At 33.7% G+C, this 27,574-nt stretch overlaps 1 protein-coding gene across 3 annotated transcripts in view; it reads left to right on the top strand.

Annotated features, from left to right (window-relative positions):
• LOC139511675 (protein strawberry notch homolog 1-like) overlaps positions 1–27,574 on the top strand; it is a 69,779-nt gene that overhangs the window by 16,288 nt on the left and 25,917 nt on the right. For all 3 annotated transcript variants that reach the window (XM_071298679.1, XM_071298678.1, XM_071298680.1), the window contains exons 11-23: positions 3,703–3,766; positions 4,604–4,774; positions 6,086–6,153; positions 7,382–7,492; positions 12,700–12,793; positions 13,366–13,482; positions 21,957–22,051; positions 22,461–22,629; positions 23,271–23,331; positions 24,848–24,977; positions 25,900–25,985; positions 26,232–26,347; positions 27,339–27,416. In XM_071298679.1, coding sequence (XP_071154780.1) covers positions 3,703–3,766; positions 4,604–4,774; positions 6,086–6,153; positions 7,382–7,492; positions 12,700–12,793; positions 13,366–13,482; positions 21,957–22,051; positions 22,461–22,629; positions 23,271–23,331; positions 24,848–24,977; positions 25,900–25,985; positions 26,232–26,347; positions 27,339–27,416 — 1,360 coding nt within the window. The remainder of the gene's footprint in view (positions 1–3,702; positions 3,767–4,603; positions 4,775–6,085; positions 6,154–7,381; positions 7,493–12,699; positions 12,794–13,365; positions 13,483–21,956; positions 22,052–22,460; positions 22,630–23,270; positions 23,332–24,847; positions 24,978–25,899; positions 25,986–26,231; positions 26,348–27,338; positions 27,417–27,574) is intronic.

Here is a 27,574-nt window from a genome sequence, read left to right on the forward strand (position 1 = left end):
GGACCAAAACTTTATTGTATTTTCGCAAGACCAATTGGCGAAATATGTAAACGACATAATATGTGCTATCACTGTTATGCAGACGACACTCAAGTTTATCTCGTGTTTAATCCACTTGATAATTGGACAAATATATCCAAGCAACTAGAGGCTTGCGTAACTGACATCAGCAAGTGGATGTGCTCGAATCTGCTAAAATTAAACGAGGACAAAACGAAGCTGATAGTGTTTGCTTAAAAAAACCGAGTGAAGAACCTCTCAGACTTGCATCTTAATTTTGGTGGAAATGTTGTCAGTGATACTGAGTGCGTATAAAACCTAGGCATTTATTTTGAGAAAACTTTGGCAATGGACAAACAAATTAGCGCTGTTTCAAAATCATGTTTTCATCAGATAAGAAACATTTGACGAATTCGTCCATTTACATGATTTATTACCGAAGAAGCATGCAAAACATTAGTATGCTCCCTTGTAACCTCTCGTTAGGATTATGGGAACGCATTGCTGTATGGACTCCCATTAACCACAATTCAAAGATTACAGCGAGTTCAAAACACTGCAGCCAGGGTCATTACAAGGAGGAGGAAATACGACCACATAATGCCAATCCTAAAGTCTCTACATTGGCTCCTTGTAACATACCGATGCCAATATAAACTCCTCGTCTATGTGTACAAGGCTTTGCACGAGGAGGCACCGCTCTACCTACAAGAACTCGGTTAATATATATAAACCAATGCCAACACTCAGATCAGAAAATGCCATGATTTTAACAACACCATGTGTGAGAACTAAAACATATGGGGAGAGGAGATTCGACAAAGCAGCAGCCGTTCTATGGAATGATTTACCAAGTGATATGCGAAACACCTGAAAACTCATTTATTCAGACATGCTTTTTCATAGTTTTTAAAATATTTTATATCACTGTAATTTTTGAAATATTAAGCAAATATTTTTTTGAATTTTTATGCAAATATTTTTCACTTATTTTTATTTGTACGGGTTCAATGTCTCCCTTATTTTATGTTGATCAGTAAATTAAATAGTATAGTTTTTTATGCCATTTATTTTAAATATGTTTGTTTTAGGACTTGTAAGATGGGCTTTCATATTTTATTGTAAATACTTATATATGTGTATGAATATGTTGTAAAGCGCTTAGGGTAATTAAGGCCTCGCCTTTAGGCGGGTCGCCCTATAGTGATCAGTCTGTCCGTCCGTAACACTTTAACTTTGTGTCCGCTCCATATCTTGAGAACCATTATGATTTCATACTTTATACTTTACATGTTTATTTACCACCAGAGGGCGTGTCATGATGTATGTACAACTTCCTAGGTCAAAGGTTAAGGTAAAAAAAACTTTGGTTTCAGTTGACAACCCTGTGTCCTGAGGTGAAGATCGTGTCCACTCTATATCTTGAGAACCGTTATGATTTCAAAGTTTATACTTGACATGTATATGAACCAACACCAGAGGATGTGTCATAATTTATGAACGACTGCCTAGGGCAAAGTTCAAGGTCAAAAACTTTGGTTTCAGTTGACAACCCCATGTCCTATGGTAAAGATTGTGTCCGCTCTATATCTTGAGAACCGTTATCATTTTAAAGTTTATACCTGAAATGTATATAAACCAATATCAGAGGGTATGTCATAATTTATGTACCACTTCCTAGGTCAAAGGTCAAGGTCAAAAACTTTGGTTTCAGTTGACAACCCCATGTCCTATGGTAAAGATCGTGTCCGCTCTATATCTTCAGAACCGTTATCATTTCAAAGTTTATACTTGACATGTATATAAACCAACACCAAAGGGTGTGTCATAATTTATGTGCAACTTCCTAGGTCAAAGGTCAAGGTCAAAAACTTTGGTTTCAGTTGACAACCCCATGTCCTATGGTAAAGATCGTGTCCGCTCTATATCTTCAGAACCGTTATCATTTCAAAGTTTATACTTGACATGTTTATAAACCAACACCAAAAAGTGTGTCATAATTTATTTACAACTTCCTAGGTCAAAGGTCAAGGTCAAAAACTTTGATTTCAGTTGACAAACCCATGTCCTATGGTAACGATACAATTTTTTAATGCACATTATTCACAGCGGGGCCCACAGAGATGGCTCCCATCTCAATGATATCTAGTTTTTGTTATTATATAATGCGCTGTTATAAATACTGTATAATAATAATAATAAATAATAATAATTTAAGCTGTATACTTAATGGCCCTCATGCATTAAAAATCTTAAAATGAAAACATATACTATAAGCAATATAACTGTCTTGTCTAATTTTTTTCTCTCCATTTTTAGATTATATTTCTGAATGACTAAGTTACATGCAAAATCTCCCAAATTTTGAATAACTGTTAAAAATGAGGTATAGATCTCAACAGGTTTCTGTCTTTACTTATTCTCAAAGATATGTTCTATTATCATCCTACCCCTGTCGGGTCAAACCAATGAAGAGAAATTTGGTATTGGCTGCTTCTAAGGCCACAGCATTCAAGAGATTGATTGATTGTTGGTTGCTTAAAGTCCAGTGGCAAATATTTCATGCATATTCAGGACGAGAACAAGTTAACAATAAACACAATAGGTAGGTTTGTTATAATAGAGGATGATGGTCGGGGAAACTTGGACTGCCACTGGAAGATGAGGGTATATTGGATAGAGACAGAAATTTTGCCTTGCAACAGGCCACCTACGGACCCCTCAGAGAGTTGTTGCAAGGGTTCTTAACGTGCAAAGAGCATGGCACTCTCTTTACACGAGGCATCGGATTTAACGTCCCCCTTCTGACCAGACGTGACTTCAAACTTGATACATCCCGCACAGCCAAACGGACGCCCCACTTCGGCAAGCGTTTTACTGCCGGTCGGGAGAAGACCAAGTGACCATATTTCTATACCCCAGTCACCCTTGGGGTATTCAAGAGTTAGAACAAAGACTGATAGAGTTGGAGTCAGAATAATATGTCAGAGTAGGCAGACATATCTTCCAGGGAACCATTACCTTTGAACTTTAGCACGTTTAAAATTCGTTTCTGTCTAGTAAAAAGTAGGCTTATACTTATATCACATTCTCATCCTGAATATGCATTTCATTTGCTACTGAAGATAACAGCTATTTATCTATTCTTATCCTCTTATGAATTTCTCACTAGATTTTACCCTTACTTGTTTTACTTGTTGCGATTTTAGGAAATTCTACACAAAGCTATATTTACAAGATATGACATAGATTTAACAAGTCGGATTGAGAGTTACAATTCTGCAATGTTTATCCAAACCACTTAATTCAGCCAATCTAACAACATCATTACTGTGGAAAATAGTAGTGGCGATCCATAGTATTTGGTTTTTGCATATATGACGACTAAAGTGTTTTGATATGTCAGCAGTAAACACTGAACCTTAAGATATGATTAAGCTAAATACTGTGGATTCATTATTGTTCGTTGAATATCAATTTTCATGGATTTTATGGGTACATGTGAACCACAAAATTAAATGTTTAACAAATGACAAAAATTTCCTATAGGCTTGCCTGCAGACTTTGACAAAACCATGAAATTACATATCATTGACAATGCAAGGTTTGCTTAATCCACAAAAATTTGTACCCATGAAAATAAATGAATCCACAGTACTCACTTTAGTCTGTGTTTTATAAGGATATCCTTTCTTTTTATAGGCTACTCCCTAAAGCCAGAGTTTTATACTGTAGTGCTACTGGTGTCACAGATGTTAAAAATATGGTACTGTACTTAGTATATTATAGAATTTATATATATAAGAAGATGTGGTATGAGTGCCAATGAGACAACTCTCCATCTAAGTCATAATATGTAAACAGTTAACTATAGGTCAAAGTACAGCCTTGACTCACACAGAACAGCAAGTTATGAAAGGCCCCAAAATTACTAGTATAAAACAGTTCAAACAGGAAAACCAATTATGCACATTTAGCTGTACAGGCTTAAGCCTGGTACTGGAAACCAATATATTTTTGCGAGTGATTTATTTTAGCGATTAGAAAAATAACGCTTATATAAATTGTTGCGAATAAGTAAAACTTGATATTTCCTTATTAAACTTCATCAAGTAAATCAGAAAATCATGAAATTATATAGCCGCGAAGTGTTCAAGAAAGGGTAAAACGCGAAACAAATTATCTGTGAAAATAAGTTAGTTTAGAGTATGTTATGCAGATGTTTAGACTCTTTGGTGTTTTTCCCTATGATACCATGTAAAATATATTGCCTCATAACACCCATTTATCTTTTCAAATAAGACTTATAGCTGATAAAGGTTAATTTACCAAAATTTAAGCAGATTCTTGATTTTCTTTGTTTTGATTTGAGACCCAAATAATATTAATGCAAATACATGTATAAGTAAAAGTCAGGGTCAGCCTTTTCCTGCACTATTTTAAAAATCAATTATCTCTAAAAGGAGCTCCATGACCTATCAATATTTTTAGCTTAATTTGATCCTTATCTAATGCTCTTCTGTGTTAAAGTATCAATTTTAAATTCTTGATTAATTTAATTTCACCTATCAATTGTGTTGTTTATTAAACAAATGTGTTTCAGGCATTTATGGAGAGACTTGGATTATGGGGAGAGGGAGCACCATTTAAGACATTTGAAGGGTTCCTGGACACGGTACACAAGAAAGGTCTTGGTATGGCGGAGATGCTGGCAATGGAGATGAAGATGTCAGGAATGTATATCTCCAGAGGACTAAGTTACAAGCAGGCTGAGGTAACATTTCAATCCACTGAAGAAAAAACAATATTTTGAAAGCTATAGATTTTGTGGTTCACTGAATGATAGTGTAATTAGGGCATTGTGTCTTAAAGACACATGTTCATGTTTTCAGTGAATCTACAGGGGCAAATACACCCAAGAATGTACTATCACCTTCTTCTTACTTCATTTTTAGCTCACCTGGCCCAAAGGGCCAAGTGAGCTTTTCCCATCCCTTTGTTCCCGGCATCTGGCGTCGTCCGGCGTCATTAACTTTTACAAAAATCTTCTCCTCTGAAACTACTGGGCCAAATTAAACCAAACTTGGCCACAATCATCATTGGGGTATCTAGTTTTAAAAATGTGTCCGGTGACCCGCCCAACCAACCAAGACGGCCGCCATGGCTAAAAATAGAACATAGGGATAAAATGCAGTTTTTGGCTTACAACTCAAAAACCAAAGAATTTAGATCCAATCTGACACGTAGTAAACTTATTTATCAGGTCAAGATCTGTCTGCCCTGAAATTTTCAGATGAATCGGACAACCCGTTGTTGGGTTGCTGCCCCTGAATCGGTAATTTTAAGGAAATTTTGCTGTTTTGGGTTATTATCTTGAATAATATTATAGATAGAGATAAACTGTAAACAGTAATAATGTACAGCAAAGTAAGATTAACAAATAAGTCAACATGACCGAAATGGTCAATTGACCCCCTAAGGAGTTATTGTCCTTTATAGTCAATTTTTACAATTTTCATAAAATTTGTAAATTTTTATTAACATTTTCCACTGAAACTACTGGGCCAAGTTCATTATAGATAGAGATAATTGTAAGCAGCAAGACTGTTTAGTAAAGTAAGATGTACAAACACATCACCATCACCAAAACACAATTTTGTCACGAATCCATCTGCTTCCTTTGTTTAATATTCACATAGACCAAGGTGAGCGACACAGGCTCTTTAGAGCCTCTAGTTATTTCAATGCAATACAGACACAAGACATGTTAAAACATTGGTTCTTTAGAACTGCTTTCAGGGCAATACACCAAAGAACGTGCCATCACATTTTTGCTTACTGTCGTTTTACTTCAATGCAATACAGACACATGACATGTTAAACCATTGGTTCTTTGGAACTACTTGGTATTATTTGATATTAAGTAGAAGACTCAATAATTAAACAAATAGTTGAAATGAACATTATTGATGTTTAAAAGCTTTTTAGTGAAGCTCTGGCTGCAGAAATAATCATACTTTTCAGTCTTTAATATCTATATGTTTTACTTAAGAAATTAAAAAAAAAATGTTATTTTTTTGTGTAGTTTGTGACAATAGAAGCACCACTGACCACAGAACAGAAGAACATCTATGATGTAGCAGCTAAAGTGTGGTAAGATTAACAATGGATTATTGCTGCTTACAAACAGATTCTTAAGGAATAAACAATTTCTTTTGACTCAGACTAGAAGGGTAGATAACAAATGTTTTAAATGCAGGCGAAATTTCTTTCTTCGTATTGCAAAAGTTATTATTAAAAAAGTGCTTTCACCAGTTCACCAATACTTGGATGTTAAATTTTGCACATTCACAGTCTAAAAATCAGAGATGTAATTTTTTGTCATAGGTTCTCATTTGATATGATAAGTATATTGAATGTAACTTTACTTAACTGTTTTACCTCTGCAGCTCCTCACCCAATGGAGGTTGTGATAGTGGTTTACCTCTGTTCATCTGTTACACATTTCTGTCACATTTGTCAGCAACCACAGTTGTGGAGTGGTCTAAGTAGTTCAACAACTGTAATTACTAGACAGTCAACTCTCAGGTTGTCAGTTTGAACCCTGTTTGTGATTATACACTTGACTTGTGAACAAGCATATTATAAATTCCAGCTAATTGTGCAGTCTTGTATTAAGCATTGTCAGTGTTCCTACCAAATGTCGGTGTCCTCCTCCACTAGAAACTGACACCCCCTGAAATAGCTCAATAGTGTATTGATTGGCATTCAACACCAATCAATCAGCAACCACAAGTTATAACTTGTTGATATATGGTAACAACATCATATGGTGTGACGTTTTTTTTTCAAGTTTTACAATGTTCTTCTTACTGTTTGCTAAAATCTTATGTTTTGAAAATACCATGGACAAATATGAAATTTTATTTACAACTTATACCCCCCACTTTAAAAAAAGGGGGGTGGTATACTGTTTTACCTCTGTCTGTCCATCCATCCGTCCGTCCCATGAGTATTTTCGTCACATTTTTCTCAGGAACTACTTTACAAGGATTTCTGAAATTGGATTTTTAGGGTTTATAAAAGTCAGTTATACTGTGTGTTACATTTTCAGATACATTACTCAACAACTTCCTGTTTACCGTAATATTTCGGCGGGGGTATCACCAGGGAGCAGTAGCTCACAGTTTTTCTTGTTTTCTCAGCATCTTCAAATGATGGTTTGTTGATATTATCAACAAACCATCATTTGAAGATGCTATCATATATTGCACTAAGCTTCACCAGGTTATGCCATACCATGCAAATGATTAGCTGTTACTCTGATGGTCTTTCTTTTGTTTTAAAATCTATAGCATTAAAAGTACTTTTATCTTTACAGGAACGAATTATGGAAGGCTCTAACTAGTGCCAGCAGGAGATGTCAAAGTAGTAACCAAAGATTATGGGTACAATATTGGTCTTCTCATCAAAGATTTTTCAAGCAACTTTGGTAAGTGTACTTTATTGTATGTAAACAAAAGTTCATATATTTTGCTGAAGAACACTAAGTGATTTTTAGCTCACCTGGCCTAAAAGGCCATGTGAGCTTTTCTCATCACTTGGCGTCCGTCGTCGTCGAAGTCGTCGTCGTCGTCGTCTGTCGTCGTTAACAATTTTTCAAACATCTTCTCCTCTGAAACTACTGAATGGATTTGAATGAAACTTAGCATGATTGTTCCTTAGATTATCCTGCACAAAGTGTGTGCTTGATTTTTGATCCGTCAAAAAACATGGCCGCCGTTACTTAAAATAGAACATAGCGGTCAAATGCAGTTTTTGGCTTATATCTCAAAAACGAAAGCATTTAGAGCAAATCTGACATGGGTTAAAAATGTTCATTAGGTCAAGATCTATCAGCCCTGAAATTTTCAGATGAATCAAACAAACCATTGTTGGGTTGCTGCCACTTAATTGGTAATTTTAAGGAAATTTTGCAGTTTTTGGTCATTATCTTGAATATTATTATAGATAAAGATAAACTGTAAACAGCAAAAATGATCACAGCAAAGTAAGATCTACAAATAAGTTAATATGACCAAAATTGTCAATTGACCCCTTAAGGGGTTATTGTCCTTTAATGACAATTTTTCACAATTTGTTCATCACATTTGCTAACTTTATAAAATCTTCTCCTCTGAAACTACTGAATGGATTTGGATGAAACTTAGCATGATTGTTCCTTAGATTATCCTGCACAAAGTGTGTGCTTCGATTTTTGATCCGTCAAAAAACATGGCCGCCGTTACTTAAAATAGAACATAGGGGTCAAATGCAGTTTTTGGCTTATATCTCAAAAACGAAAGCATTTAGAGCAAATCTGACATGGGTTAAAAATGTTCATTAGGTCAAGATCTATCAGCTCTGAAATTTTCAGATGAATCAAACAAACCATTGTTGGGTTGCTGCCACTTAATTGGTAATTTTAAGGAAATTTTGCAGTTTTTGGTCATTATCTTGAATATTATTATAGATAAAGATAAACTGTAAACAGCAAAAATGATCAGCAAAGTAAGATCTACAAATAAGTTAATATGACCAAAATGGTCAATTGACCCCTTAAGGGGTTTTTGTCCTTTAATGACAATTTTTCACAATTTGTTCATCATATTTGCTAACTTTAAAAAATCTTATCCTCTAAAACTACTAAACCAAATTCAACCAAACTTCAACTGAATGATCAGTAGGGTGTATAAAATAAAGTTTGTGCTTTATTTTTTATTTCGTCAAAAAACATGGCCGTCATGGCTAAAAATAGAACACAGGGTAAAATGCAGTTTTTGGCTTATATCTCAAAAACTCCAACATTTAGAGCAAATAAGACAAGAAGTTAAAGTATTTATTAGGTCAAGGTCTACCTGTCCTGAAATTTTCAGCCGAATTGGGTAACTGGTTTTTCAGGTATAATGCCCCTGAATTGATGATTTTAAAGAAATTTTGCAGTTTTAATACGACCGCAAAATTTGAAAAATTTTTCGTCGTATATTGCTATCACGTTGGCGTCGTCGTCGTCCGAATACTTTTAGTTTTCGCACTCTAACTTTAGTAAAAGTGAATAAAAATCTATGAAATTTTAACACAAGGTTTATGACTACAAAAGGAAGGTTGGGATTGATTTTGGGAGTTTTAGTCCCAACATTTTAGGAATTAGGGGCCAAAAAAGGGCCCAAATAAGCATTATTCTTGGTTTTCGCACAATAACTTTAGTTTAAGTAAATAGAAATCTATAAAATTTTGACATAAGGTTTATGACCACAAAAGAAAGGTTGGGATTGATTTTGGGAGTTTTGGTTCCAACAGTTTAGGAATTAGGGGCCAAAAAAGGGCCCAAATAAGCATTATTCTTGGTTTTCGCACAATAACTTTAGTTTAAGTAAATAGAAATCAATGAAATTTAAACACAATGTTTATGACCACAAAAGGAAGGTTGGTATTGATTTTGGGAGTTTAGGTCCCAACAGTTTAGGAATTAGGGGCCAAAAAGGGACCCAAATAAGCATTTTTTTTGGTTTTCGCACCATAACTTTAGTATAAGTAAATAGAAATCTATGAAATTTAAACACAAGGTTTATGACCATAAAAGGAAGGTTGGTATTGATTTTGGGAGTTTTGGTCCCAACAGTTTAGGAATAAAGGGCCCAAATGGTCCAGATTTAAACTTTGTTTGATTTTATCAAAAATTGAATAATTGGGGTTCTTTGATATGCCGAATCTAACTGTGTATGTAGATTCTTAATTTTTGGTCCCGTTTTCAAATTGGTCTACATTAAGGTCCAAAGGGTCCAAAATTAAACTTAGTTTGATTTTAACAAAAATTGAATCCTTGGGGTTCTTTGATATGCTGAATTTAAAAATGTACTTAGATTTTTAATTATTGGCCTAATTTTCAAGTTGGTCTAAATGGGGGTCCAAAATTAAACTTTGTTTGATTTCATCAAAAATTGAATAAATGGGTTCTTTGATATGCCAAATCTAACTGTGTATGTAGATTCTTAATTTTTGGTCCAGTTTTCAAATTGGTCTACATTAAGGTCCAAAGGGTCCAAAATTAAACTAAGTTTGATTTTAACAAAAATTAAATTCTTGGGCTTATTTGATATGCTTTATCTAAATATGTACTTTGATTTTTGATTATGGGCCCAGTTTTCAAGTTGGTCCAAATCAGGATTCCATATCAAGTATTGTGCAATAGCAAGAAATTTTCAATTGCACAGTATTGCACAATAGCAAGAAATATCTAATTGCACAATATTGTGCAATAGCAATTAATTTTCAATTGGAGTTATCTTTCTTTGTATAGAATAGTAGTTGATAATATATGTTGGAAATTTGCCAGACATGACTATGATGTCATTTTCTATTTTTATTTGCCAATAACTTTATGTAAATAACTTCATTGGGAATTTGCCAATATAAAATGTTGCTGATGAAGCTTTTTTTCCTTATCTTATCTAAAATGTTTTTAGATAATGTATGTTGGACATTTACCAGACATGACTATGATGTCATTTTCTATTTTTATTTGCCAATAACTTTATGTAAATAACTTCATTGGAAATTTGCCAATATAAAATGTTGCTGATGAAGTTTTTTTTATTGTTTTATACAATAAACAATGTATATTCACTTTTACTACCAACCAATCTTTACCATTCAGTGATAACAAGCACTTTATTTTACATTTTAATATTTTATGATGTATTTAAAAGAGTAGTTATTGTTGCAAACTCCATTAGAAATTTGAATTGATATCAGTTTTGGAAAAAGGGAAACGGGGATGTGGAAAAAAAAGGGGGGGGGGTTTAAATTTTTCTCATTTCAGATTTCATAAATAAAAAGAAAATTTCTTCAAACATTTTTTTGAGAGGATTAATATTCAACAGCATAGTGAATTGCTCAAAGGCAAAAAAAAACTTTTAAGTTCATTTGACCACATTCATTCTGTGTCAGAAACCTATGCTGTGTCAACTATTTAATTTTAGATTTAAAAAGTTTGAAGAAGAAATCTTTAATTGATTTGTAAAATCTTGACATTTGTTTTGTGTAAAAAAAAACCATGTAATGTCAAAAATTTTATCACAATCCAAATTCAGAGCTGTATCACGCTTGAATGTTTTGTCCATACTTGCCCCAACTGTTCAGGGTTCGACCTCTGCGGTCGTATAAAGCTGCACCTTGCGGAGCACCTGGTTGGTTATTATCTTGAATATTATTATAGATACAGATAAACTGTTAATAGCAAAAATGTTAAGCAAAGTAAGATCTACAAATAAGTCAATTTGACCAAAATTGTCAATTGACCCTTTAAGGAGTTATTGCCCTTTAAAGACTTTTTTCACAATTTGTTCATCATGTTGACTTACTTTAAAAAATCTTCTCCTTTGAAACTGCTGTATCAATTTCAGCCAAACTTAGGCTAAATGAGTTTCAGAGTATCTAGTATAAATTTTATATTTCATTTCCTTGTATGTCAGAAACATAGCTCCAATGGCTAAAATAGAACATAGGAGAAAATGATTTTTTTTTTGCTTTTGAAGAAAATAGGACGATTCAAAGAACATTTAAATAAATTGAAAAGCCAAAATAATCATTGATGAGAGATTTAACCAAAAAAATTAAGGTGAGCGATTCAGGCTCTTGAGAGCCTCTTGTTTAAAGTAACTTTGATTGGAACATTATACTGCCTCAGAAGTTTTGTGGTAGCATGTTCGCCTCAAGTGTAGGAGTTCATGTGTTCTAACCGTGGCATGATTAAAGAAAGACTTTAAATTGATATTAGCTGCTTCTCCGCTAAGCACAGGGCTTTAAGGAGTGACAGCAAAAATTGGTCAGCTCATAGTCAAGATAATGTGTCCTGGTAATGTAACTTGTCTTCCTACAGACTGTTACCTTGTAAACTAGCACTTTCAATTCTGGCTCAGAGTGTCGGTCTAGTACAAGGAAGGGTAAATTTTCATATTACATGTTCTCGTCCTGAATATGCATATTGATTTGCTGCTGGATGTTTAGCAGCCATTCATCATCATCAACATTTGAGTGCATCTATTATAATTTATGCAGTTATAAATACCACATTGACCCATAGCTGCTATCAAGCTCTTTGATTTTGTGAGTTATTGGAAACAATTATTAGGAAAACTTTGATGTTGTTGACATCTGTGATTTTGGTACCTTTAAAGAGCTTTAGTCTTTGAAGCAAGGTAATATTCTGTACTAGTATTTTAAGTTTTGCATTATAAGGTGTACGTCCATTATCACTGTACTAGTATATATATATTTGTTTAGGGGCCAGCTGGAGGACGCCTCTGGGTGCAGGAATTTCTCGCTGCATTGAAGACCTATTGGTGACCTTCTGTTGTTGTCCATTCTCAATTTTATAAATTAGAAACCATATGATTTTCAGAGCACGAAATGTTGTGTTCTTGTGTTTTTACTGCATCTGTCTGTCCTCTTTCAGGCTAGAAACTTAGTACATATTTTCATTATGAAATGTTTCAAATACCAGCTAAATTAGGGATTTTACCAATATTTTCAATGAACATAGAAAAGTGTAAATGCAAACTGGACTTGTTGTTTCTATAAATACATATTCTTGCTTAAAAAATTAAGCATGAAATGTCAGAGTTGTAAGTCAAACAATTTTATAATTTAATATTTCAGCATGGGTATGAAGGTACCAACCATTATTAAAGAGACCAAGGAATCATTAGAGGCAGGTTGCTGTGTTGTAATAGGCCTACAGACTACGGGAGAGGTATACATGCACTGACTAATACATCTATCTCTTTTTAGCTCACTTGGTGGGGTAGGGTTACATGTCTTCCTGCCCACTTCACTGTGAACAATTACTTTTAAAACCAGCTAATTGTGACGGTCTTTACAAAGCAGGGTAAATATTCATTTTACCTGAACATGTTCTTATGATGAATACTGTGGGTTCCATATCCATGGATATTTTTGCCGAGCTCTCTGTACAATCCTATAGAAAATATGTCATGTGTTGAGCATTTAATTTTGTGGTTCAACTGCAACAAAGAAATACACGAAAATTTCTGACATAAAGCAGCAATTTATCACCATCCATATCATCATGAAACTTCAGATCCAATATGATACCAAACTTTATCTTACTGTTTAGAGCATAGAGTTGAACAATTGTGATATTGTCATTTTTAAGACATTGAAACAAAAACTTAATGCAAAGTTTGATTTTTCATTAATTGTTGTATGATTTGTTTGATAGCCTAGTGATGAATTATCCTGATTTGACTGTACAAATGCATCATGGTCATTTAAATGCTATAAAAATCATGTTTTATATTTTAGGCTAGTTTAGACAGTGAACTGACAAAGAAAGGAAGTCTGACTGGATTTATGTCCTTATGTAGAGAAATCCTCACAAGATTTATAAATCAGTACTTTCCTGTTATGATTGAAACTAAGGTAAAAACACTTTTTATTAGCTCACCTGGCCCAAAGGGCCAAGTGAGCTTTTCTCATCACTTGGCGTCCGGCGTCCGTCGTCGTCGTCGTCCGTCGTCGTCCTGCGTCCGGCGTTAACTTTTACAAAAATCTTCTCCTCTGAAACTACTAGGCTAAATGTAACCAAACTTGGCCACAATCATCATTGGGGTATCTAGTTTAAAAATTGTGTCCGGTGACCCCGCCAACTAACCAAGATGGCCGCCATGGCTATAAATAGAACATAGGGGGTAAAATGCAGTTTTTGGCTTATAACTCAAAAACCAAAGCATTTAGGGCAAATCTGACATGGGGTAATATTGTTAATCAGGTTAAGATCTATCTGCTCTGAAATTTTCAGATGAATCTGACATTCCGTTGTTAGGTTGCTGCCCCTGAATTGGTAATTTTAAGGAAATTTTGTTGTTTTTGGTTATTATCTTGAATATTATTTTAGATAGAGATAAACTGTAAAAAGCAATAATGTTCAGCAAAGTAAGATCTACAAATAAGTCAACATGACCAAAATGATCAGTTGACCACTTTAGGAGTTATTGCCCTTTATAGTTAATTTTTAACCATTTTTCGTAAATCTTAGTAATCTTTTAGAAAAATCTTCTCCTCTTAAACTGCTGGGCCAAATTATTTGAAACTTGGCCACAATCATCATTTGGGTATCTAGTTTAAAAATTGTGTCCGGTGACCCCGCCAACTAACCAAGATGAACGCCATGGCTATAAATAGAACATAGGGGTAAAATGCAGTTTTTGGCTTATAACTCAAAAACCAAAGCATTTAGAGCAAATCTGACATTGGGTAAAATTGTTAATCAGGTGAAGATCTATCTGCCCTGAAATTTTCAGATGAATTGGACAACCTGTTTTTGGGTTGCGGCCCCTGAATTGGTAATTTTAAGGAAATTTTGCTGTTTTTGGTTATTATATTGAATATTATTATAGATATAGGTAAACTGTAAACAGCAATAATGTTCATCAAGGTCAGATTTACAAATAAGTCAACATGACCAAAATGGTCAGTTGACCTCTTTTGGAGTTATTGCCCTTTAAAGTCAATTTTTAACCATTTTTCGTAAATTTTATATATCTTTTACTAAAATCTTCTTCTCTGAAACTGCTGTGCCAAATTGATCCAAACTTGGCCACAATCATCTTTGGGGTTTCTTGTTTAAAAAATGTGTCCGGTGACCTGGCCATCAAACCAAGATGGCCGCCACGGCTAAAAATAGAACATAGGGGTAAAATGCAGTTTTTGGCTTATAACTCAAAAACCAAATAATTTAGAGAAAATTTGACATGAAGTAAAATTGTTAATCAGGTCAAGATCTATCTGCCCTGAAATTTTCAGATGAATTGAACAACCTGTTTTTGGGTTGCGGCCCCTGAATTGGTAATTTTAAGGAAATTTTGCTGTTTTTGGTTATTATATTGAATATTATTATAGATAAAGGTAAACTGTAAACAGCAATAATGTTCAGCAAGGTCAGATTTACAAATAAGTCAACATGAACGAAATGGTCAATTGACCCCTGTAGGAGTTATTGACCTTTGTAGTCAATTTTCAATCTGCTTCCTTTGTTTAATATTCACATAGACCAAGGTGAGCGACACAGGCTCTTTAGAGCCTCTAGTTGTATCTTGAAATAACAACTGAATAAATTGAAGTTTGCTCTAACCCTCTTAGAAAAAGTACATGTTAGATTGTTCCTCAAAAGTTGAACTTTGATTTTGTAGTATTATTGGGATTTTTATTTCTTAAACGAAGCACATTTTGTAAAGAGTTATACTGAAATTAAGTTGAATGGTTTCGTTAGTTATATTTTAATATTATGCACTGCAATAAAATTGTGTTTGAGATCAGATGCAGTCTGGGATATTATTTTTTATTGAGAAATAAGATATAACCTTTATACACATAATGATAGTTGTCTGCCAGAGTCATGAAATCTGTCTTCAAACATTGATGTAATATAATTATTTATGAATAAAAAGTAGATGTGGTGGTCAGGTGAATAAGATGGAAGAATCTGAAGAAAACTTAAAAAAACCAAAACTTAATTGTTTGACTAATTGCTGCAATAACGATATAGAGTGAATAAAATTAAGAATGGAAATGAGAAATATGTCAGCAAAAACAGCCCATGACCACCAATAGGTCTTAAACACAGTCAGAAAATTCTGGACCCTGACTTGGGCTTCTGCTGGCCCTTAAGGGGGCTCGCGGGTCTAAATCATTTTTTTATATTTAATATAGATTTCTCTATATTTTTCTATAAATGAACTTTTATCTTATACTTAATAGAAAAATGAAATAAAAAAAATGGGGTCACCGTTCATTTACGCTCACAATCTGCCTTCGAAAGAAGCATACATTTTTAGCTCACCTGGCCCAAAGGGCCAAGTGAGCTTTTCTCATCACTTGGCGTCCGTCGTCGTCGTCGTCCGTCGTCGTTAACTTTTACAAAAATCTTCTCCTCTGAAACTACTGGGCCAAATTTAACCAAACTTGGCCAAAATCATCATTGGGGTATCTAGTTTAAAAAATGTGTGGCGTGACCTGGTCAACCAACCAAGATGGCCGCCACGGCTAAAAATAGAACATAGGGGTAAAATGCATTTTTTGGCTTATAACTCAAAAACCAAAGCATTTAGAGCAAATCTGACATGGGATAAAAATGTTTATCAGGTCAAGATCTATCTGCCCTGAAATTTTCAGATGAATCGGACAATCTGTTGTTGGGTTGCTGCCCCTGAATTGGTAATTTTGAGGAAATTTTGCTGTTTTTGGTTATTATCTTGAATATTATTAGAGATAGTGACTGTAAACAGCAATAATGTTCAGCAAAGTAAGATCTACAAATAAGTCAACATGACCGAAATGGTCAGTTGACCCCTTTAGGAGTTATTGCCCTTTATAGTCAATTTTTAACCATTTTTCGTAAATTAAAGTAATCTTTTACAAAAATCTCCACTGAAACTACTAGGCCACAATCATCTTTGGGGTATCTAGTTTGAAAAATGTGTACGATGACCTGGCCATTCAACCAAGATTGCCGCCACGACTAAAAATAGAACATAGGGGTAAAATGCAGTTTTTGGCTTATAACTATGAAACCAAAGCATTTAGAGCAAATCTGACATGGAGTTAAATAGTTAATCAAGTCAATATCTATCTGCCCTGAATTTTTCAGATGAATTGGACAACTGGTTGTTGGGTTGCTGCCCTCCAATTGGTAATTTTTAAAGAAATTTTGCCGTTTTTAGTTATCTTGAATACTATTATAGATAGCGATAAACTGTAAACAGCTATAATGTTCAGCAAAGTAAGATCTACAAATAAGTCAACATGACCTAAATGGTCAATTGACTCCTTAAGGAGTTATTGCCCTTTATAGTCAATTTTTAACAATTTTCAGTAATTTGGTAAATTTATATAAATTTTTACCAAATATAGTTCTCTGTTACTAATGGGCAAAGTTCATTATAGATATAATTGTAAGAAGCAAAATCGTTCAATAAAGTAAGAACTTCAAACACATCACCATCACCAAAATACAATTTTGTCATGAATCCATTTGTGTCCTTTGTTTAATATGCACATAGACCAAGGTGAGCGACACAGGCTTTTTAGAGCCTCTAGTAGTTAATGTCCTTTTTAGCTCACCTGGCCCGAAGGGCCAAGTGAGCTTTTCTCATCACTTGGCGTCCGGCGTCCGTCGTCGTCGTCCGTCGTCCGTCGTCGTCCGTCGTCGTTAACTTTTACAAAAATCTTCTCCTCTGAAACTACTGGGCCAAATCAAACCAAACTTGGCCACAATCATCATTGGGGTATCTAGTTTGAAAAATGGGTCCGATGACCTGGCCATTCAACCAAGATGGCCGCCACGGCTAAAAATAGAACATAGGGGTAAAATGCAGTTTTTGGCTTATAACTATGAAACCAAAGCATCTAGAGCAAATCTGACAAGAAGTTAAATTGTTAATCAAGTCAATATCTATCTGCCCTGAATTTTTCAGATGAATTGGACAACTGGTTGTTGGGTTGCTGCCCTCCAATTGGTAATTTTTAAAGAAATTTTGCCGTTTTTGGTTATCTTGAATACTATTATAGATAGCGATAAACTGTAAACAGCAATAATGTTCAGCAAAGTAAGATCTACAAATAAGTCAACATGACCAAAATGGTCAGTTGACCCTTTTAGGAGTTATTGCCCTTTATAGTCAATTTTTAACCATTTTTCGTAAATTAAAGTAATCTTTTACAAAAATCTTCTCCTCTGAAACTACTGGGCCAAATTAATCCAAACTTGGCCACAATCATCTTTGGGGTTTCTAGTTTAAAAAATGTGTGGCGTGACCTGGTCAACCAACCAAGATGTCCGCCACCGCTAAAAATAGAACATAGGGGTAAAATGCAGTTTTTGGCTTATAACTCAAAAACCAAAGCATTTTGAGGAAATCTGACATGGGATAAAAATGTTTATCAGGTCAAGATCTATCTGCCCTGAAATTTTCAGATGAATCGGTCAATCGGTTGTTGGGTTGCTGCCCCTGAATTGGTAATTTTGAGGAAATTTTGCTGTTTTTGGTTATTATCTTGAATATTATTATAGATAGAGATAAATTGTAAACAGCAATAATGTTCAGCAAAGTAAGATCTACAAATAAGTCAACATGACCAAAATGGTCAGTTGACCCGTTTAGGAGTAATTGCCCTTTATAGTCAATTTTTAACCATTTTTCGTAAATTAAAGTAATCCTTTACAAAAATCTTCTCCTCTGCAACTACTGGGCCAAATTAATCCAAACTTGGCCACAATCATCTTTGGGGTATCTAGTTAAAAAAATGTGTGGCGTGACCTGGTCAACCAACCAAGATGGCCGCCACCGCTAAAAATAGAACATAGGGGTAAAATGCAGTTTTTGGCTTATAACTCAAAAACCAAAGCATTTTGAGGAAATCTGACATGGGATAAAAATGTTTATCAGGTCAAGATCTATCTGCCCTGAAATTTTCAGATGAATCGGTCAATCGGTTGTTGGGTTGCTGCCCCTGAATTGGTAATTTTGAGGAAATTTTGCTGTTTTTGGTTATTATCTTGAATATTATTATAGATAGAGATAAACTGTAAACAGCAATAATGTTCAGCAAAGTAAGATCTACAAATAAGTCAACATGACCAAAATGGTCAGTTGACCCCTTTAGGAGTTATTGCCCTTTATAGTCAATCTTTAACCATTTTTCATAAATCTAAGTAATCTTTTACAAAATCTCCACTGAAACTACTAGGCCACAATCATCTTTGGGGTATCTAGTTTGAAAAATGTGTCCGATGACCTGGCCATTCAACCAAGATGGCCGCCACTGCTAAAAATAGAACATAGGGGTAAAATGCAGTTTTTGACTTATAACTATGAAACCAAAGCATCTAGAGCAAATCTGACAAGAAGTTAAATTGTTAATCAAGTCAATATCTATCTGCCCTGAATTTTTCAGATGAATTGGACAACTGGTTGTTGGGTTGCTGCCCTCCAATTGGTAATTTTTAAAGAAATTTTGCCGTTTTTGGTTATCTTGAATACTATTATAGATAGCGATAAACTGTAAACAGCAATAATGTTCAGCAAAGTAAGATCTACAAATAAGTCAACATGACCTAAATGGTCAATTGACCCCTTAAGGAGTTATTGCCCTTTATAGTCAATTTTTAACAATTTTCATTAATTTGGTAAATTTATGTAAATTTTTACCAAATATAGTTCTCTGTTACTAATGGGCAAAGTTCATTATAGATATAATTGTAAGAAGCAAAATCGTTCAGTAAAGTAAGAACTTCAAACACATCACCATCACCAAAATACAATTTTGTCATGAATCCATTTGTGTCCTTTGTTTAATATGCACATAGACCAAGGTGAGCGACACAGGCTCTTTAGAGCCTCTAGTTGCTTATTATCTTGAATATTATAGATAGAGATAAACTGTAAACAGCAATAATGTTCAGCAAAGTAAGATCTACAAATAATCAACATGACCAAAATTGTCAGTTGACCCATTAAGGAGTTATTGCCCTTTATAGTCATTTTTTAACAGTTTTCATAAATTTTTGTAAATTTTTGTAAATTTTTAGAATATATTTTCCACTGTAATTACTGGACCAAGTTCATTATAGATAGAGACAATTGTAGCAAGAAGAATGTCCAGTAAAGTAAGATCTACAAACACATCATGATCACCAAAATACAATTTTGTCATAAATTTATCTGTGTCCATTGTTTGATATGCACATAGACCAAGGTGAGCGACACAGGCTCTTGAGAGCCTCTAGTTTTCTGTTGAACTAATAGGAGAAATAGCGGTAATATTGAAATAAAAAAAAGAATTAAATTACAGAATTCGCTTTAATTTTACAATTATTTAGTTTATGTACAGCTTATTCGAAAACAACAATAAAAAATATAGGTCACCGATGAGTTAAAACAGATATTTCAATTTTAATGCCAAAAAATTGCATTTTTGCACCAAAGGGAGATAATTTGGAGTTTTTTCAATGATATCTACATTTTAAAAGTCACCTTGGACCAACACGAAATGATTTTTTGGAATGATTTTTGTACCATATGATAAAGTAACAACTACTAAAGGTAATACATAAAATTTGTAATGAAAAATTAATGTTTAATTTTTTCTGAAAACCTTATACCCTGAGCCTCCTTAAACATAAATATATATAAGTTCAGCAAATATTGATGTCACACTAAATTATCTGTAAAAGAGAGGCGAAAGATACCAGACGGACATTCAAACTCATAGATAGAAAATAAACTGACAAAGCCATGGCTAAAAATGAAAAAGACAAATAGACAGATAATAGTACAGAAGACACAACATAGAAAACTAAAGACTAAGCAATCTGAACTCCACCAAAAACTGGGGGTTATCTCAGGTGCTCTGGAAGGGTAAGCAGATCCTGCTCCACATGTGGCCCTTGTCGTGTTGCTCATGTTATTACAAACCCGGTAAATAGTCTTAGCTCTGTGTTGAAGGCCTATAATGGTTTACTTTTGTAGATTGTTATTTGGATGGAAAGTTGTCTCATTGGCACTTATACCACATCTTCCTATACCTAATTAATTCTGTAAGGCCACACCAATTTAATTTCTTGTTCTACAGATTTTTGGACTCCAAAATTTGGGGCGAGCGAGCGATTTGAAAATTTTAATAAAAAAATATTTAATTTGCAATTTTTTTAGGCGAAGCTTGAAAAGGCGAGCGATTATATTTTTCTTTTGGAAACATAAAATAGTAGGTTTTGACAATAATAAAACTTGATTTATAACTTGTACTTTGACATTTCTTTAATTTCTGAAGTATTTTTTTCCCTGTTCACCAAGAAATAATTAAATCTGGTCTATGTATGTGTGACTGACAATGAGACAATTCTCCATCCAAATCATAATCAGTTTGGGGGCAACCCCTTAATGTTATAAATATCCCTTTTACATGTTTTATGAGGGATCAATACAAGTTATAATATATTTGTTTGTACAAAAGGGCTCATATTTTCTCAAAGAACTATATATCTATCTATTATTAAATGGTCAAAACATGTCCAAGAATTTTGTAATATTCCTGGACTTTAACAATGTTAAATTAACACATTTACTTTAATAGTTTAATATTATTCAAAATAAGTGGACCCCTCTTTTAGAAAAAGTTGTTTAAAATATGATGTAACTCTCCTCTTTTGGGTACAAAATTCTAAGTTTTCAAAGGTTTTGTATAGAAGAACTATACAAATCCTTGGTATTTCTATTTTCTTTTCTACATCAGTAAAATGACCCCTTGTCTGAGGGAAGGTTGTTCTCAACCTGACAATGACAAACACAGGTCAAAGTACGGCCTTTTACACAGGGCTTTGATACAGACCAAACAGCAAGCTATAAAGGATCCCAAAGTTATTAGCGTACACAATTCGAACAGGAAAACCAACGATCTAATTTATATATCCAAACGGGAAAATACCAATGAACAACATCAACAAACGATAACTGCTGAATGACAGGCCTCTGGATCATTTAGGACAGGTGCATAAACATGCAGCGACTATAGATAGTTTTGTTTTGCCAGCATATAATATAATTGCAGTTGAAGGCAAATCCTTCAGAAGTTCTTTGTACTTTATTCTAACAACGAACATTTTTTGATAGGGAATATAAGTAAGGGGGAAAGAAACCAATGTTGATATCTTTTTATAATATTTAAAAAAAAACGTTGCAGGAAATAGACATGATTACAATTTCGGATGCGGGAAGCGGGAATATAAAAAAAATAGAAAAAATCTGTTTTGAAAAAAATAGGTGCGGGCGGGTCCGTCGAACAAGGAATCAAATTGGTGTGGCCTAAGTAAGATAAAGTTAGTTTTCTTGTTTTGTCAGATTGCAGGTGTTGATCCTATACAGGAGGATGAATGGAGTAAAACAGCTAAAGGAATGTTACTGGGATTTGCTGAGCAAATAAGTCTTCCAGACAGGTAAGACAAAATATTTATTTTTATATGGATCGATTGATTTGTGTTTAAAGCCACTTCAACACTATTGTGCTATTTCATGGCAGTCAGTTATTGATGAAGGAATCCCAAGTACCAAGCGAGAACCTATGACCTTATTTATTTCTACAATAAAATAAGATATACCCATTTAATTTATTTTGCCATTGCTAAGTTTAGATGTATTATGTTTGATTGTATTTGCATTCATCATCATAGGCTCCTGCTATACCTGTTTAACCTTAATTTATTCAACATGTCAATAAAATTATCCAAATCCCAAAATTTAACTATTTGCTTAAAATATGGGACATATGAGCACGTGACAAATATTCTATCAATCATCTTATTACTGCAAATAATGAATCTATTGCTTCTTTTTTACATTGCATAGTCCTCTGGATGAAATAATTGACAAGCTAGGAGGACCTAGCTGTGTTTCTGAGATGACTGGAAGAAAGGGAAGAATTGTTAGACATAGGCCTACAGACACGCCCAAATATGAGCAAAGATCAGCTGATATTGATGCTTATGGAGGGGTTGATAGTCTGAATGTACAGGAGGTATGTTGTCAATTTATTTTCCACAGTGAATATTACCTTATTCGACCATGTATTGTTATGTGCATCCCCTTAAAATCGTGAAAAAAGGTATAATCGCTACACCTTGTACCAACTACATATTTTGGTTTAAAAAATGCAGACTTTACACAACCAAATACCAAAAAACAGTATAAGAATAAGGAGATGGGTATGATTGCCTATATGCCAACTATCCACCTGCGAAGAAAAAAGAAAATGTTAACTACAGGTCACCATACAGCCCACAGTGATGGGCAAGGAGTTCGACATGGTTAAGTTTGTTTTGGATTCTTTAGAAAACAAATTGTAATAGGCAGTTATCAACATGTTTTGTCAGCATATTGTCTGTACTTGTTAAGGAGTATTCTTGTCGCTAGAAAAAATATAAGTTAACTCATTTCCCTCAAAAATTTTGATCGAAGCTTGGTTAAACTTGTACTGAATTTCTACCGGATAAATTCATATCATAAATTACTTGCAAATGGTCATTATCAGAGGGAAAGAAAATTTATGAATTGACATTTATCTCTCTTTGTTTGCATGTTGGTTTCTGACTAAGTTGTTATGAATTCGAGATCTATCCAATTTAAAATGTTGCAAATTCTTTCCTGAATTTCTTGCAGAGAAACCAATTTATGGAGGGCAAAAAGTTGGTGGCCATTATATCTGATGCTGCCAGTACAGGTATGAACTGTTTTAAAACTCAAACTTATATGCTTACTTGGCGCCCCTCCATTCCATGCTAGCTGGAACACTGATTCTTAGTATCAAACTTAAACAAACTTAAAGGTTGATAAAACAGATGTGACAAGCCTTTTAACAGATTGTCAATCTGATAAAAAAATTATTTGTATTATAAATATTTTTATGCCCCACCTATGATAGTAGAGGCGCATTATGTTTTCTGGTTTGTGGCTCCGTTCGTCCGTCCGTCTGTGCTTCCGTTTGTTCGTCCGTCCGTTCAGGTTAAATTTTTTGGTCAAGGTAGTTTTTGATGAAGCTGAAGTCCAATCAACTTGAAACTTAGTACACTTGTTGCTTATGATGTGATCTTTCTAATTTTAAAGCCAAATTAGACTTTTGACCCCAATTTCACGGTCCACTGAACATAGAAAATGAAAGTGGGAGTTTCAGGTTAAATTTTTCGGTCAAGGTAGTTTTTGATGAAGCTGAAGTCCAATCAACTTGAAACTTAGTACACTTGTTGCTTATGATGTGATCTTTCTAATTTTAAAGCCAAATTAGACTTTTGACCCCAATTTCACCGTACACTGAACATAGAAAATGAAAGTGGGAGTTTCAGGTTAAAGTTTTTGGTCAAGGTAGTTTTTGATGAAGCTGAAGTCCAATCAACTTGAAACTTAGTAAACTTGTTGCTTATGATATGATCTTTTTAATTTGAAAGCCAAATTAGACTTTTGACCCCAATTTCACGGTCCACTAAACATAGAAAATGAAAGTGGGAGTTTCAGGTTAAAGTTTTTGGTCAAGGTAGTTTTTGATAAAATTGAAGTCTAATCAACTTGAAACTTAATGCATATGTTCCCTATAGTATAATCTTTCTAATTTTAATGCCAAATTAGATTATTACCCAATTTCACGGTCTATGGAACATGGTAAAGGATAGTACGAGTGGGGCATTCGTGTACTTTGGACACATTCTTGTTTCTTTTAAATGATAATTTATATTTTTTATGCCCCATTTATGGGCATTATTTTTTCTGGTCTGTGCTTTCGTCCGTCTGTCCCTCTTCAGGTTAAAGTTTTTTGCATAAATTTGCAGCTGTTCGAAGATGCAATCAATACTACTTCTAAGAAATAAAAATTACAGCTGATTGCATCGAGTGTGTAGGTAAAGGTAGTATCTTTGGTTAGCTTGCTTGCTAGCTGAACTGTGAAGTCATTATTATGTTAGGTAAACATCCTCCTTTAAGAGTAGACTAGTCTGACAGATAACCAATCTATGTATCTGTAGGACTAAAGACTTTGAAAAGAGGGTAGTATACCTTACTTGATAAGGACTTCACGGTTCAGCTAGCAAGTAAGCTAACCAAATATATATAAAATTACCTTTACCTACACATTCAATGCAATTGGCTGTAATTACTGGATTAAGATTTAAAGATAATTGATTTAAAATTTAAAAATAAATGTTTTTGGGTAGGCATTGCTGTTTTACAAATTGATTGTGTTATCACAGGTATTTCTCTCCATGCTGACAAGAGAGTAGCAAACCAATGTCGACGTGTGCACTTGACAGTAGAGTTACCCTGGAGCGCTGACAAGGCTGTTCAGCAACTAGGTCGATCACATAGGTCAAACCAGTCAAGGTCAGTAATAAATATGTTCAACAAAAAGACTAAGTTTTTGTAGAAATTTAAAAGTTCTTTGAAAATAAGATTAAAAATAGAAATGGGAAATGTGTTAATGAAACAACCCGACCAAAGAGAGGAAAACAGCCAAATGCCACCAATGGATCTTCAATACAGCATGAAAATTCCACAGACGACTAACAAACTTTGAAAAGACTACACTAAAACAATACTGTGGATCCATTTATTTTCATGGGTAATAACTTTCGTGGATGGAGAAAAAACTTGCAGTTTCATTGATATTTGATATTTTGGTTTTGCCAATCTCTGAATACAGAGCCTATATAAAATTTGTAATTCATTGAACATTTGAATTCGTGGTTCAAGTGTACCCATGAAAAATTGGTATCCATCGAATAATAATGAACCCACAGTAGCTAGTGTTCATTTCTAAAATTGAAATAGCTTGACAAAGAGGAATTGATTCTGGGGAAATATTTCATTTCTTTCTCATTTATTGATGATGACCTTTAATGTCTTTTTAATGAATTATGTTGTTGTTTTACATTCTTATTGATGTTTTATTATCACATTCTATTCTGTTATAATGTTTTTATAATTTTACCAAAGTAATTTTTATAAAAATGGATATAAGTACAGCGTATATCTAAATATATATATAAAGCATTCAATTAAAGCACATTTAAGTTTCAATCTTACTTGGGGCAACAGCATACAGTATGATTTGCAGATGCATTTACTTTATCTGTAATCAGATCATCAACATTTATCAAAAAGTTTTAACAGCTTGAATATTTTGTGTACACTCCTGCTTTGATAAATCTCTGTTTTATTAATAGTAAATAATCACGAATTGTTTGTTGTAGTGGGCCAATATATAAACTGCTGGCTGAAAATAATCATAATTTGTGTGTTGTAGCGGGCCAATATATAAACTGCTGACCACAGATTTAGGAGGAGAAAGAAGGTTTGCTGCTTCTGTTGCTAGAAGACTACAGTCTATGGGTTAGTTTTTGATGTTAACCTGAAAGTAGCTGAAAATTTTACAAATGTTTTTACTGAAGAAAAAAATAGCATTTTATGAAATGTTAAATGTAATCCATTAATAATCTGTAATATTTGACTGTATCAGTAACCTTTCCTGATTTTTATGTGAATTTCTTTTAATAAATATCCAAAGCTTGTGTGATAAGCATTTTCCATAGACTTTTTATACAAGATACTCGAGTGTTATTCCTTTTATTTATAAAGGTGCTTTGACAAAAGGAGACAGAAGGGCAGCAACTGGAGCTGATTTAGGAGAATTTAATTATGACACGCCGTATGGAAGAAATTCACTGAGAATTATGTATCAGCATATATGTTCTGTAAGTGTAAGATTTCAGTTATTTTACTTAAAGGGTTTAAAGAAATGTATTTCTTAGTGACTTTTAATGGCATTTTTAGGTCTTAGATAGGATGTAGTAAAATTAGAAAACTTTTTTAAAAGCTGCTGTTTTTAACAGCTTTTACATATCTACCATTGGGGATTCATGATCATTCATAAGATATAATTTTTCATGGATTACCTTTATAATGGTAAACTATGAATTTAAGGGAGTTCGCTTCTCAGTTTCAAAGTAATTAACTTTTCAAAACACTAGTTTATATTGACAAGGGATTTATAAAGGAATCCCAAGAGCAAAAAAAAATATATAGGTCACCGTGCTTGATATTAGCCATTGTAATTTTGAACTTTTCAACTTCATCAAAAACTGTTAAAAAATAATTAAAATTTATAAGACTTTCAAAGATGGCTTATCATTATACATGAAAAAGATTTACATAAAGAAAAATGGGGGTCACCAGGCAAATTTTTTCAAGGCTTTCAAATGGATAAAACCAGAGGATTCGTAAAATCTGACAAAAAATCCAAAACATGACCAGCCAGCTTTCTTAAAGGTTCAATGAAGTACAGATTTTCTATAAGCTGCTATACAAACTCACAGGGGATTGTTTAGTTCGTCATATGAGATTTTACTGTCGATGGTTGTCACTATCATTTATAGAACACCAGTCTATTATGACAGACTATGGCAAAAAAACACAAAGTCAAATATCCTAAAAAATTCACTTCCCTCATCCACAAAAATTTGATACAAATGGAAAATGCAAAAAGTTGTTATGAAAAAACCTTAATTCATCCAATTTATCAAAGGTTGCTGAAAATAATAGAATATTATTAATAGGTGTGGATTTTTTTGATTATCTTTTTAGTAAATTGTAAAGTATAATTTGTTGGCATTTATGGATAACGTTTAAGGCCATTGGTAATAAGAACACAAAGTCATATTAAATAAAAATGCTTCTTTTAAACAGAAAAAGCTAGTTCCTGGAATTGATTTACATGAGATAACAGAAAAGTATAACTTTGAACAATTTCTACCACTAGTACAGGTGAGTTCAAATAACCTTATTGCATACATTGTATATATATCTACTTTCAACATGTCAAAATTATATTGTTTGTATAAGGGACTAGGTGGACAAAATCAGAATCTAAAGGGGTCATTGCTGTCTGTATTGGTCCAGGTATTTGGTCTATATCTTCACCA

This window comes from Mytilus edulis, chromosome 2, assembly GCF_963676685.1.
Source record: "Mytilus edulis chromosome 2, xbMytEdul2.2, whole genome shotgun sequence".
In the NCBI taxonomy this organism is placed as follows: Eukaryota; Metazoa; Mollusca; class Bivalvia; order Mytilida; family Mytilidae; genus Mytilus; species Mytilus edulis.